The 15,131-nt window shown below is 41.0% G+C and overlaps 1 protein-coding gene across 1 annotated transcript in view; it reads left to right on the top strand.

Annotated features, from left to right (window-relative positions):
- The window catches only part of LOC126412138 (regulator of nonsense transcripts 1), a 119,251-nt gene that overhangs the window by 8,954 nt on the left and 95,166 nt on the right, over positions 1–15,131 (top strand). The window contains exons 3-4 of the mRNA XM_050081587.1: positions 6,522–6,671; positions 6,947–7,119. Coding sequence (XP_049937544.1) covers positions 6,522–6,671; positions 6,947–7,119 — 323 coding nt within the window. The remainder of the gene's footprint in view (positions 1–6,521; positions 6,672–6,946; positions 7,120–15,131) is intronic.

Below are 15,131 nucleotides of genomic sequence, written 5' to 3'. Positions count from 1 at the left end.
ATACAAGGGCGATGTACTTGAGGACAATATTATGGAATTGGAAGAGGATGAAGATGAAATGGGAGATATGATACTGCGTGAAGAATTTGACAGAGCACTGAAAGACCTGAATCGAAACAAGGCCCCGGAGTAGACAACATTCCATTAGAGCTACTGACAGCTTTGGGAGAGCCAGTCCTGACAAAACTCTACCATCTGGTGAGCAAGATGTATGAGACGGGCGAAATACCCTCAGACTTCAAGAAGAATATAATAATTCCAATCCCAAGGAAAACAGGTGTTGACAGATGTGAAAATTACCGAACTATCAGTTTAATAAGTCACAGCTGCAAAATACTTACGCGAATTCTTTACAGACGAATGGAAAAACTGGTAGAAGCCGACCTCAGCGAAGATCAGTTTGGATTCCGCAGAAATGTTGGAACACGTGAGGCAATACTGACCCTACGACTTATCTTAGATTAACGAAAGGCAAACCTACATTTCTAGCATTTGTAGACTTAGAGAAAGCTTCTGACAATGTTGATTGGAATACTCTCTTTCAAATTCTGAAGGTGGCAGGGGTAAAATACAGGGAGTGAAAGGTTATTTACAATTTGTACAGAAACCAGATGGCAGTTTAAGAGTCGAGGGACATGAAAGGGAAGCAGTGGTTGGGAAGGGAATGAGACAGGGTTGCAGCCTATCCCCGATGTTATTCAATCTGTATATTGAGCAGCCAATAAAGGAAACAAAAGAAAAGTTCATAGTAGGTATTAAAATCCATGGAGAAGAAATAAAAACTTTGAGGTTCGCCGATGACATTGTAATTCTGTCAGACACAGAAAAAGACTTGGAAGAGCAGTTCAACGGAATGGATAGTGTCTTGAAAGGAGGATATAAGATGAACATCAACAAAAGCAAAACAAGGATAATGGAATGTAGTCGAATTAAGTCGGGTGATGCTGAGGGAATTAGATTAGGAAATGAGGCACTTAAAGTAGTAAAGGAGTTTTGCTATTTGGGGAGCAAAATAACTGATGATGGTCGAAGTAGAGAGGATATAAAATATAGACTGGCAATGGCAAGGAAAGTATTTCTGAAGAAGAAAAATTTGTTAACATTGAGTATAGATTTAAATGTCAGGAAGTCGTTTCTGAAAGTATTTGTATGGAGTGTGGCCATGTATGGAAGTGAAACTTGGACGATAAATAGTTTAGACGAGAGGAGAAAAGAAGCTTTCGAAATGTGGTGCTACAGAAGACTGCTGAAGATTAAACGGTAGATCACATAACTAATGAGGAGGTGTTGAATATAATTGGGGAGGAGAAGAGGAGCTTGTGGCACAACTTGACTAGAAGAAGGGATCGGTTGGTAGGACATGTTCTGAGACACAGAGGGATCACCAATTTAGTTTTGGAGGGCAGCGTGGACGGTAAAAATCGTAGAGGGAGACCAAGAGATGAATACACTAAGCAGATTCGGCAGGATGTAGGCTGCAGTAGGTACTGGGAGATGAAGAAGCTTGCACAGGATAGAGTAGCATGGAGAGCTGCATCATACCAGTCTCAGGACTGAAGACAACAACAACAACAACAACAACAACAGTGTTTAAGAGAAATTTTTTATGAACTCTAAAAGTCGTCATGACACGAGACCTAGTGATGACCTTCTGTGGATGTACCAAGTTGGTCAATATGATGGTTCAACACAACCCCACTATAATGTGAGCCATTTCCTTAGTCCACTTCCACAGGAAAACTGAACATTACTATGTTACAGACAGGACATAAGAGTAGTTCCATGCAAAAGATGTTGATATGACTTGAGGATCTTTCATTTTTGCGCTGTCCTTGTCTTGGTAATGCTAGACATTGTCCTTGTGACATTTACATTGATGTAGGAATATCCTTAAATGTGAGATGTTCTCTTGAAAACCTGCTAAACATTTAAGCTTTCATCCAAAAGGCCTATGTGGGACACAGACACACACGCACACACACGTACACGTACACTGGTAGCATGTCTCCGGCATTGTGGCCCAACTGTGGTCTGCATCTTAGTGTGATGTGAGCAACAATCTGGGGTGGCTGGTGGGGGGAAAGCAAGGGGCACGAGTTTGGGAGGGGAGGGTGAGCAGCATAGGGGTGAGGCAAAGGGCATGCAGATACTTGGTGGGGACGTGATATTGCTGCTATATGCAGAGTCGCAAGGCTGTCCTGGGAGGGGGGGGGGGGGGGGAGTGGAAGAGGGAGAGAAGAAAAGTAGAGAGGGCAGGATAGACTAGTGCGTGTATTGGCAGAAAAGTGTAGTGCCAGAGCGGGAGCAGTGAAGAGGATAGGTTGGTGGAGTACAGGAACTAGCAGGTGTTTTTAGGCTGGGGAGTTTATGGGAATGAAAAACATGTTGTAGGGAGAGTTTGTACCTGCTTAATTTGGAAAAGCTGGTGTTGGCATAGACTGTGAAGCAGACATTGAATTGAAGCACAATGTATTGGGCAGCATGTTCAGCAACTGGGTATATCAGCTGTCTCTTGGACACAATTTGACGGTGGCCAATCATGCAGACAGACAGCTTGTTAGTTGTGACGGCCACACAGAAAGCAGAACTGTAGTGATGGCTTAGCTTGTAGATCATGGGAAATGCCTGTGACAGGTTTGGCAGGTGGTGGTGGTGGTGGTGGTGGTGGTGGTGGTGGTGGTGGGACGATGTTTGGGACAGGTCTTCCATTGAGGTCTATTGCAGGGTATGAGTCATCTGGCAGGTGGTTGGGAATAGAGATGGACAGTGATATTGTGTAGGTTCTATGTGCAGCATAATGCCTCTATGGTAGGGGCTGGGGAGGACAGTGGAATGCTATTATGGGAGGCTGGGAGGACAGTGGGTAGGAATACCTTAGGTCCTGACAAAGCACCTAGCAGCTCTGCCCTGTTCCCACCATGTCCCTCCACCCTTTCACTGGGAGCACACCACCTTCCCCCCACCCCTACACCGCTATCCATTCCACTCCCCACTCCATGCCTCGTCTTTATCCCCACCAACTACCCCAAATTGTTGCTAACGTCAAATGCAGTCGCAGTGCCCAGACACATCCCATTGGTTGGAGATTTTGTGTGTGTGTGTGTGTGTGTGTGTGTGTGTGTGTGTGTGTGTGTTTTTCAGAAATTGGCCATTTGTGTTTAGCAGTCTTAACATTCTGCATGTCTGCAACTGAACCTCATCTTTGTGGCACATTACAGTTTTTACTTTTCATGTCATTGTTGTTCCATCCTGGACGTTCATTGTTGTAATTTTTATTTTTCCTAGTTTTGAACCATGTGACGCGAACACGAAGACTTTGCAAAAGGAATTGTAAAATAAACATCTGGGTTGGTAGGACATTTGTTTCATTGTGATGTAAGATAAAATGTGGAACCAGGTTTAAAAACGTGTACAAACGCTAACGAAGGCTACCATAAGAACTTTCTACATACATTTTTGCTGGAAGAGCATTGAAAAATATTTTCAAAGAATTTGTTGAAGTGCAAGTAGGAATAGTGCACTGGATGTTCTGTCTGCCTGCGTATGTACATGTGTGAATGGATATGTGTGTGTGTGTGTGCGCGCTAGTGTATACCTGTCCTGTATTCCCCCTAAGGTTAGTCTTTCTGATCCCGAGACTGGAATGACACCTTACCCTCTCCCTTAAAACCCACATCCTTTCGTCTTTCGCTCTCCTTCCCTCTTTCCTGATGAAGCAACCTTGGGTTGTGAAAGCTTGAAATTTGTGTGTGTGTGTGTGTGTGTGTGTGTGTGTGTGTGTGTGTGTGTGTGTGTGTGTGTGTGTGTTTTTTATTGTGTCTTATCTACCAGCGCTTTCTCATTTGGTAAGTTACAGCATCTGGCACCTAGAATCTCAATGATTTTTGCCTGTTAACGGTATCGATACTGGTAACATATTGATCCCGGGAGTTCAAAGACCATATCAAAATCTATGCAGTAATTCCTCAGACTAGTAGGGACTTAAGTTTATATATGTAGAGATGGAAGATTTATTAAAACATTTTTATTTACTTACTAAAACGAAACTGCAACTTAACATTTTATTTTTGTATGCAGTAGTGCTCATCTATTATGATTTGACAGATGATGAAAGCAATGGATATTAAGATGGCAAAAAGACATTTCTTTGTTATATAATTACAATTTAATAACCGACTCCACCAGTGACGCATTGATAGTATAGTATAGAGTACTATGTTTTTTCATTTTGTGAAATGCACAACTTTAAGTTTTCAGCATTTAAAGCGAGTTGCCAATCTTTACACCACTTTGAAATCTTGCCAAGATCAGACTGAACATCCATGAAGCTTCTTACAGATAGTACTTCATTATAGATGGCTGTGTCATCTACAAAAAGTCTGAGGTTACTGTAAATATTGTCTGCAGGGCACACACAGTCACTTCTACATCTGATGATGACTCCATCCAAGATAACATTGTGCATCCTTACTACCAAAAAATCCTCAATCCATTAACTGATTTCGCTTGATACCCCATATGATTGCACTTTTAATGAAAAGCGTAAGTGTGGTACTGAGTCAAATGCTTCTTGCAAAGGGAGGAATGCTGCGTCTACCTGCCTGCCTGGATCCAAAGTTTTTAATATGTTGTGAACAAAGTGCGAGTTCAGTATCAAATGCTCAAGGTACCTCATTATGTTTGACATGTTTGTGGTGTAAATCACCAAACCGCCTGATTCCATTGACTTCAAAGGTTGCATTTTTTACATCGCCAAGGGGACATAAATTTGAAGTTGATAATCCAACCTGTTCCAGAGAAGAGAGGGTGTTTTAAGACTAACAGACAGACAGATAAAAAAGGAAAAAAAATACTTTTAATGTAATTTTAAGACGTGCCAGTATAAAGCAGTGAACTCCACTGAAGAGGAATACACAAAGTGTGTTGAAATGTCAACAACTTAGCTGCTATAGTAGTTGCAATGACATGGCCCAATACCCATAATTATTGTATTCGAAATGCCACCAACTGTGGAAGCTGTTGAGTGAGTGAGTTTTCGAGTTTCAAAATGCGTGACATAAATGATCAAATCTTTCCGTAGCATGACTCAGAAGCTTAAAAAATGGTACATTGACAAGGGAGCATAGACCATAAGATGTGACATAAATTTGAACTTGATATGTCTACCGCATCCTGAGGAAAAGGGTTCTTAACAGTTAGACAGACAGACAGACAGGCATACTGACTGACAACAAAGTGATCCTACAAGGATTCTGCTTTTATAAATTGAGGCATTGTACCCTAAAAACATATAATTGAGTTGACATAACAAAATATAATGCAAGAAAAGCTAGAAATAAGATACATGTAAAGAAATAGAACTCTCTCTCTCTCTCTCTCTCTCTGTCTCTCTCTCTCTCTCTCTCTCTCTCTCTCTCTCTCTCTCTGTGTGTGTGTGTGTGTGTGTGTGTGTGTGTGTGTGTGTGTGTGTGTGTGTTGTAGAACACGAGAAATGAAGATCTTACATTTTGCTGAGAAGCTGATGACTGAAGTTCATTTCACATCCGTATGTAGAAGGGGTGTTCAAAAAGAAACATGCCAGAGGCGTAACTGCAGAAACCAATACCTATATGTTAGAAGTATTGACCCTGGCTGTTGAGACACTTGTCCCATTATGACACAAGGCCGTGAATAGCTGCCTCATAAAATTCCTGGGGCTGCGATGTTAATCAGTTCTGCACATACAGCTGGACATCGTCGTCAGAGGTGAATCGTTTGCCCCTCAGAACCTTTTTAAGGGAACCAAAAATGACATAATCACAGGGAGAGAGGTTCGGACTGTATGGAGGGTGGCCGAGAACCTCCCATTTGAATTTCTGCAGGAGTGCCGTGACTATGTTGGCCATATGAGGCTTTGCATTGTCATGGAGCAGAATGACTCCATGGGTGAGATTGCCTGGTCATTTTGATTTGATCGCTTGGAGAAGGGTGCTCAAGGTTTGCGAGTAACATTGGGCATTCACTGCTCCATGCGGCAGGAAGTGAATCGGAAGGGGGTCATCTTGTTCAGAGAAGAACGTCAGCATAACCTTTTTTGCACTCATGTGGACGGTGACGTCCAGCTGTACGTGCGAAACCGGTTAACATCGTAGCCCTGGGAATTTTAAGAGACAGCCATTCACCACCTTGTGTCACAGTGAGACAATTGTCTCAACAACCAGGATCAGTACTTCTCGCATACAGGTACTGGTTTCTGTAATTATGCCTCCGGCTCGTTTCTTTTTGAACGCCCCTTATAGAATAAGCACCGCATTTTAACAGTATTTTTACACCTACATGTCATAGTTTAAATTATATTGTTCTTGTCAAATTTGAGTGATGTTTGCTTCTTGTGTCTGTTTCTTGAGATGATCCGTGGTGAAGTATGTATCTTAACATTCAAGATGTTACTTTAATGCTTAGTATTGTATTGTTACTATCATGCAATTGGTGCACATTTGTCACAAATTTCTGTATGATGCTTATATGCATTTCCATTTTAGGACCTTCCAGAATTCGCATGCAAATATTGTGGTATCCATGACCCTAGTTGTGTAGTCATGTGCAACATATGCAAAAAATGGTTTTGCAATGGACGAGGAAACACATCTGGTTCTCATATAATAAATCATCTTGTGCGTGCAAAACATAAGGTAAGCAGAAGTATTTCAGTTACATATAACTAAGCAATATCATCATTCATTGACAAATGCACAAAATTTCTGATGTATGTACTTTCGAAAACACTCAGAGTGGGAGTAAATTTCTGATAAGCGGAGTAGCGGTAAACATACAGTGACAACTGATAATAGATGAGGAAATTCTCTTAAATGCATTTTTTTCGTTAAAGAATTCTGTGAGACATGTATTCCGTGGTTACTGTAAGTACCATAATTATATGTAACTAAATATTTTTGTTTTGTTTTAGGAAGTGACTCTACATAAGGATGGACCATTAGGAGAGACGATTCTCGAATGCTACTCTTGTGGTGTAAGAAATGTGTTTGTACTGGGTTTCATACCTGCTAAAGCTGATTCTGTAGTCGTTTTGCTCTGTCGACAACCGTGTGCTGCCCAGAATTCTCTCAAAGACATGAATTGGTGAGAATATTATATGGTTTTTGTGATTTTGGAATACTAATGTAATTATAGCTGCTTTCCACTTCCTTCTTTCGCATAGAATTGGAATGTGTCTAATTCTCTGTTGAATTGTGTGCTGACCTGTTGAAAAGTTGTGTAGTCCAGCCTATAAAGTTCGTGACAAATAAGCTATTGTAATTTGCAATGCTGTTTTCAATGTAGTTTAATGGAAAAGAATCTTCTCTCTTTTTTTTCTTTTTGTGTAATTAATAGAAAGTTTGCTCTCAGAATAAGTGTAAAGTTTGGTATAAAATTTGTTGAAGTTCTTGAAGAATGCTTGTTGGAATGCTATTCGTGTAGGGTTCTTGGAGAGTTTGAGACTAGTTTATAATTGAATCAATAATTTCACACTCACAGTTAATGTGTGGTGAACTAGCAGTGCAGTAGCGACTCTCATATTTAGCTTTCATATTTATTTTGTAGTTTGTTTCTTAATTTCTTTCAGAGTGTTTGTGCGCTTGCATATTTAATTACATAAAATCCTTGCATATTCTCGTATTTGAGAGGAAGAATATTGCTTATTGATAGCTGTAGAGTATAAATTTGCGGAGTCGTTAGATATTAGCAGTAGGATGGAGAGGGTGTGTGCGGGCGCAGGAGGAACTGGCCGCGGTTCACTAGCAGCTGAGCGTGCTATTGGCCACGGTCAGCAGCCTTCAGGCTGCTGCCTCGAGGTGCAGCGACGGCGGAGGGTCTGCCGCGTTGCTTGGACACCCCAGGTGTCGCTTGATGTGTCCGCTGAGTGCCGCCAAAGCACCTTCTAGTGTACCCAGCATGTTGAGGCTGCCCTCACCTCAGGGTGAGTGGCGGACTGCAACGCGTTCGCATCACTCAAGGCGGAGGGTCAATGTGGAGGCTGTCCAGCTGGCCTCACCTGTTCGTCCTGTCAGTGGGCAGGTGGCCGCTCCTTCAGCAAGGCCCGAGCAGGCACACGGAAAGGGGGGGGAGGGAGGGAAGGGCTTGCTGGTTATTGGGAGCTCCAACGTTAGGCAGCTGATGGAGCCCCTTAGGGGAATAGCGTACAGGGCTGGAAAGAAATCCAACGTGCACTCAGTCTGTCAGCTGGGGGGGGGGGGGGGGGGGGGCTCCTCCAAGATGTGGAGGTGGTCTTGCCTGCGGCTATCGAGCGTATGGGGTGCAGTCGTCAGCAAGTAGTTGCTCACGTCGGCACCAATGATACCTGGCGTTTGGGTTCTAAGGCGATCCTCAATTCATACGGGCGGCTGGCGGATTTGGGGAAGACCGCTGGCCTCGCATGCGGGGTGCAAGCAGAGCTCTATTCGCAGCATCGTTCCAAGAGTGGATCGGGGTCCTTTGGTTTGGAGCCGAGTGGAGAGTCTCAACCAGAGGCTGCATCAACTCTGTGATGGTCTTGGCTGCAGATTTCTAGACTTCCGCTATTGTGTGAGGAATTGTAGGACGCCCCTAGATAGGTCAGGGGTGCACTACACAAAGGAAGCGGCTACTCGGGTAGCAGAGTACGTGTGGCATGCACATTGGGGTTTTTTACGCTAGGCAGTAGTGCGAGGTGTCCTGATGAACACTCACCAGTCGACGAGCAGGCAGGGAAATCAGGACGCGCTCAGTGTAAAGACACTTCAGCTATCAAGATATTAGCAGTAAATTTTCATAGTGTTCGAAATAAAGTTCCTGAATTTACTGCCCTCCAGGAAGCGTGTGGCGCACAATTTATTCTTGGAACTGAGACCTGGCTGAACCCTGAGATAGGAAGTTCTGAAATATTTAGTGAGGGTTGGAATGTGTATCGGAAAGACAGATTAGACACTGTAGGAGGGGGTGTCTTCATTGCAGTTGACAAAAATATTGTGTCTACTGAGGTCGAAGTAGATTGTGATAGTGAAGTTATCTGGGTACGTTTAACAGGGCTAGGGGAAATAAAGTTAATTGTGGGGTGCTATTACTGGCCACCAGGTTCCAAAGGGAGTCTACATTCTGTATCGCAGAAGTACCTGGATCATGCTGTATTAGTCGGAGGCGACTTCAGCCTACCTAGTATAGACTGGGATGTCTATGGATTCATTACAGGTGGTACAGACAAGCCGTCGTGTGAATTACTTTTGAACACATTATCCGAAAACTGTCTTGAGCAGCTAAATCGACAGCCAACGCGTAATGGAAATATTTTAGATCTGGTAGCCACGAACAGACCAGACCTCATCGACGGTGTCAGTGTTGAGACAGGGATTAGTGATCATGATGCTGTCATTATGACTATGGTTACGAAAAGTTAAAAAGTCGGTCAAGATGGCTAGGAGAGTATTCTTACTAGAAAGAGCAAATATGCAGTTGTTAGCATCCCACTTAGTAAATGAATAGACTTCATTTACTTCCGGTACAATGGACGTGGAAGAATTATGGGCAAATTTTAAACACATTGTAAATCACACATTGGACAAGTATGTGCCAAAAAAGTGGGTTAAGGACGGAAAAGCGCAATTCGGAGAATGCTCAGGAAGCAAAGGCAGTTGCACTCGCGGTACAAGAAAGATCGGGAGAATGAGGACAGGCAAAAGTTAGTGGAGATGCGTGCTGCTGTAAAAAAAGCAATGCGCGAAGCATTCAACTACTACCACCGTCATACCTTAGCAAAAGATCTTGCTGAAAACCCAAGGAAATTCTGGTCTTGCATAAAATCGGGAAGTGGGTCGAAAGCTTCCATCCAGTCACTCACTGATCAGTCTGGCCTGGCAATGTAAGACAGCAAAACGAAAGCTGAAATTTTTAAATTTAGCATTTGAGAAATCTTTCACGCAGGAGGATCGTACGAACTTACCGCTGTTTGAGTCTCGTACAGATTCCCGGATGGAGGACATAGTGATAGACATCCCTGGGGTTGTGAAGCAGCTGAATGGGTTGAAAATAAATAAATCACCAGGTCCTGATGGGATTCCAATTCGGTTTTACAGAGAGTACTCTACTGCATTGGCTCCTTACTTAGCTTGCATTTATCGCGAATCTCTTTCCCAATGTAAAGTCCCGAGCGACTGGAAAAAAGCGCAGGTGACGCCTGTATATAAGAAGGGTAGAAGGACGGATCCTCAAAATTACAGACCAATATCCTTAACATTGGTTTGTTGCAGGATTCTCGAACATATTCTCAGTTTGAATATAATGAATTTCCTTGAGACAGAGAAGTTGCTGTCCATGCATCAGCACGGCTTTAGAAAGCATTGCTCCTGTGAAACGCAACTCGCCCTTTTTTCACATGATATCTTGCGAACCATGGATGAAGGGTATCAGTCGGATGCCATATTCCTTGACTTCCGAAAAGCGTTTGACTCGGTGCCGCACTGCAGACTCCTAACTAAGGTACAAGCATATGGGATTGGTTCCCAAGTATATGAGTGGCTCGAAGATTTCTTATGTAATAGAACCCAGTATGTTGTCCTCAATGGTGAGTGTTCATCGGAGGTGAGGGTATCATCTGGAGTGCCCCAGGGAAGTGTGGTAGGTCCGCTGTTGTTTTCTATCTACATAAACTATCTTTTGGATAGGTTGGATAGCAATGTGCGGCAGTTTGCTGATGATGCTGTGGTGTATGGGAAGGTGTCGTCATTGAGTGACTGTAGGAGCATACAAGATGACTTGGACAGGATTTGTGATTTGTGTAAAGAAAGCTAACTCTAAATGTAGATAAATGTAAATTAATGCAGATGAATATGAAAAAGAATTCTGTAATGTTTGAATACTCCATTAGTAGTGTAGCGCTTGACACAGTCACGTCGATTAAATATGCGATATGGAGTGGGACTAGCCTGTAATGGCAGTTGTGGGGAAGGCGGATAGTAGTCTTTGGTTCATTGGTAGAATTTTGAAAGATGTGGTTCATCTGTAAAGGAGACCGCTTATAAAACACTAATACGACCTATTCTTGAGTACTGCTAGAGTGTTTGGGATCCCTATCAGGTTGGATTGAGGGAGGACGTAGAAGCAATTCAGAGGCGGACTACTAGATTTGTTACTGGTAGGTTTGATCATGAAGCGATTCAGAGGCGGACTGCTAGATTTGTTACGGGTAGGTTTGATCATCACGCGAGTGTTATGGAAATGCTCCAGGAACTTGGATGAGAATCTTTGGAGGAACGGAGGCGTTCTTTTCGTGAATCGCTACAGAGGAAATTTAGAGAACCAGCATTTGAGGCTGACTGCAGTACAATTTTACTGCCGCCAACTTACATTTCGCGGGAAGACCACAAAGGTAAGATGAGAGAGATTTGGGCTCATACAGAGGCATATAGACAGTCATTTTTCCCTCGTTCTGTTTGGAAGTGGAACAGGGAGAGAAGATGCTAGTTGTGGTACGAGGTACCCTCCGCCACGTGCCGTATGATGGATTGCAGAGTATGTATGTAGATGTAGAAATACTCAGTGAGTCACACTGTTCGAAATAATCATTTACTTTTCTATAACTAGTGTCAAATTTAAGTCCATCATCAAATGAAAGAGGATTCCCTGTACAAATTTCTACATTTTTATCACGAGGAGATGATGATTTTGTAGATTATGTTATACAGACCAGTTTTCTTGCTTGCTACCTTTCTGGACCACATAGAAGTGGGCGCAAGGAAATTATCACTGTTGTCTAGTAATGGACACAGCTCCAAAACTGCTTAACAATAAAAATAAATTATTCCTTCAAAAATAGTTTGGCTGGTTGCAGTTTCTTACCTCAATGATACTTCCAAAGACAGTTCTAGTGTTCTCAAATCACCATGAATAAAATATGTGGTTACTGTTTCATTGTTTCCATTATGTACTGCATCTGCTATGAAGTGCATTTTCATTGAGATTTCAGTTAAATGGTGTTAACTTGTCATTCATCTTCAACAGTACTTTGAGTTTCCCTTGGAGTAGTAACAGTGGAGGTACTTAGTTTGAGACATGTATTTGTTTGCAGTCATTTTACGTAAAGTAGTTGTGATGAAAGTAATTCCAAAACAGTAATTAAAAGGTTTTTGAATGTCATTTTACAGAGTAGTGCTGAAGGCTAGATGAGTACATCAAGTAACTAATGAAGAGGTAGCAAATCCAACATGATGAAAAGAAGGGATTGATTGACAGGACACATCCAGAGACATGAAGGAATAGTTGATTTGGTAATTGAGGGAAAGGGAGGGGGAGGGGGGGGGGGCTAAAAATTGCAGAGGGAAACAAAGGTTGACTACAGTTGTTACGACTAAAGTTAATGTATTCTTTATTCAAAGATGTTGAGACTTGTGTGATATAGATTAATATGGAGAGCTGCTTGCATTATGTTACTCATTGTCCTATTAAAATTACGTGGGTCGTTTTCTTCCTGGGAGTGTGAGTGACCTACTGCTCCTTTTTACCTTTCCCCAACATGGTCCCACATGCTCCACTCGCAAGGAAGAAACAAATTATTCCTTAAGCTAGTATAGTTTTATTTACTTAAATATGTTTCTTTCAGGAGTATTAATAATTTCTCCTCCTCGAAGTAATTACTGAACAGCAATCCTGTCACACGATTTCATGAAATAAAATGAAGCAAATTTATTATTTTTTGGTTGTGTCATTCTGAAGTACTGAATTTATCTGAAAATTTCATATCAGAGAAGTCATATGCAGCAATTGTAGCTCTTTCCATGTAACCCCTTCCTTTCAAAGTAATCTTGTAGTAAATTTTTGACATAGTTTATACTCTTCACACATGTAAAATAGAACATTAATGGCTTCTTAAAGCAAATTCTGCACATCTTTAATCCTCCAAGTACCAGTTTTTAGCTGTCTTTCCTTACATCGTTTGTGTTTAACATGTAGTCACTTTTAATTTCCTTCTTTTTTTCTTTTGTTTTGGTGTTCTACGGTTCTGACAGGGGCGCTTGTGACCCTTGTTGCTTTTGCAGCCTAAAACAAAACAAAACATTATATTTAATTCTGAGTGAGCAATCTTTGAATGTGACCATTGTCTTAATTTGGCACTTAACAATTTAGATTGGTAAGTAGTAGCAGTAGTAGTTGGAAGTGTATCCACCTTGTGGCACGTTTCTGCCACTTCGTGGGAAAAGTACAAAATGTTAGATGGTATTTGTGGCAGTTGACTTCCACCACCCTCATTCATTTCTTCAACCAGAAATTGAAAAATATTTCACTACCAATTAAACACCAGTTCGTTCCCAATATTTGAATTAAACAAAGGAAATTCCAGGATGCAGTAACAATATAGAACAGATACATGGCAGTCATTCTTATGGAAAATATGTAATTCTCAGGGAATTACATTTTACCTAGAAAAATTGGAAATCTCAGGAGTTTCATAAAATGTAAGGGAATTCCACATTGAAACTGCTTTTACTAAGTTTTATAAATCACAAATTTTAAAATACTTAATATCTCAAAGTGTGATCATTATTTGAAAATTACACCCATAAAAATTCAGTGTTTAAGAACTGTGGTTACGTTACTAATTAAGGCTGGTATATTGCACAGCTGAGAGGAAAGAAAAGTCATTATTTACGTTCCCGGAATTAACATTTTCCTGCTGTTTGACATTTTTTATCTTTACCGTGAAATTTCCTATGTCCACAGTGTTAATTTGCACCCATTTTGCATCAGCTTATTCATAATTTTCCAGTAATTTATGCATTACGAAAAAAAGTTTGTGGAGAAAAAATGACACTGGCATGTTGGCTGTCCGGTAGTGTTAACAAATGTTATGTGGTTAAGTTTCTTGATATCGGGGCACTCAACTTGGTGGATTTTAACCGGTAAACATTTTGCAGTTGATACTACTGCAAAAACGCAGTTTTGTGATTGTAGTGATCATTGTGACACCTTTGCCGAATTATATTTAGTGTGTTTTGGTGTTTGGCGACTTGCAGTGCACTTTACGTTGCTCAAATGTTTTTACTGTTAAGTTTAAACTCAGCGCCGGTTACATGTTCTTTTTGTTTAATGTTGAGCGAAATGTGTTACGAGAAATTATTCTCGTTGTCAAGTGAAGCATTTATGTATGTATTTTTTGTGATTTTACATAAACAAACAATGTGAATGATAGTTTGCGTGTGCATGGTTTTCCATGTACCTGATACCTGAAAAAGGCTAAGACAGTGCAAGAGAGGCAGAATAACACGCATTGAAACACCACACAAAATACTTGCATACATGTTTGTGCTTGAAAATGAGAAAAAATTCTTGAAATGCATCAAGCTAAGTATGAAAAAATACGTGACTAGTGCAGTATTTCAGTACTTAAATAATGAATGACAGCTGCAGGCTGTCAAAAATTGACGTATGAAATTGAGTCAAACGTTCCTACTTCCCAGTCAGAAATACAGTCCCATGCCTTTGGGCATGTTAATGCCTTCTAAATGGCAAGCATAAAAATGTTTTTAGTTCTACGCAAAATAACTTCTGTAAATGGAGTGAACAATGTGCAGTGACGTCACATGTATTTATAAATTGTCTCTTTTTTATTTGAAGTTGCAGTACTCATCTATCATTTATGTACCGGATTTTGCATGCTTGAATCATACGAATGTTGTTTAAACATTATAATAAGGCACAAGAGGAAATTGGTTTTAACATTTGGGACGTAATTGTTCGCTTTGGATTTAATGGAGAGGAGAGTGGTGAAGGAAATGGAGGCAGCTTAAAAATTTTTCATCATGAGGTATGAGACAAGTGCAATAGAACAAATTAGGTTGGAAAAAGATTTTCTTGTTTCAATAAAGATCTTCTAGCATGAATGATTTTCCATATTTAAGAAGTCTTAGTAATTGACATGTGAGGAACTGTGACCATGTAATCTTTGTGTAGCATTTAAATTCAGTAGGCAAGGTTCATAAGTCGACCATAAAGTACTGTAAGCAACAAAAATTAATGGGGTGACTATTACTGTATTTAATTGTTGAATGTCATGTACTTGCTCATTTAGCATTCCTGTTCAGTAGTATTACTGGTGATGATTTGCAATGACTTTGTACTAACTTTTT

Source organism: Schistocerca serialis, chromosome 7, assembly GCF_023864345.2.
Source record: "Schistocerca serialis cubense isolate TAMUIC-IGC-003099 chromosome 7, iqSchSeri2.2, whole genome shotgun sequence".
NCBI classification, from domain to species: domain Eukaryota; kingdom Metazoa; phylum Arthropoda; class Insecta; order Orthoptera; family Acrididae; genus Schistocerca; species Schistocerca serialis.
This window is presented reverse-complemented; position numbering and strand designations above follow the sequence as displayed.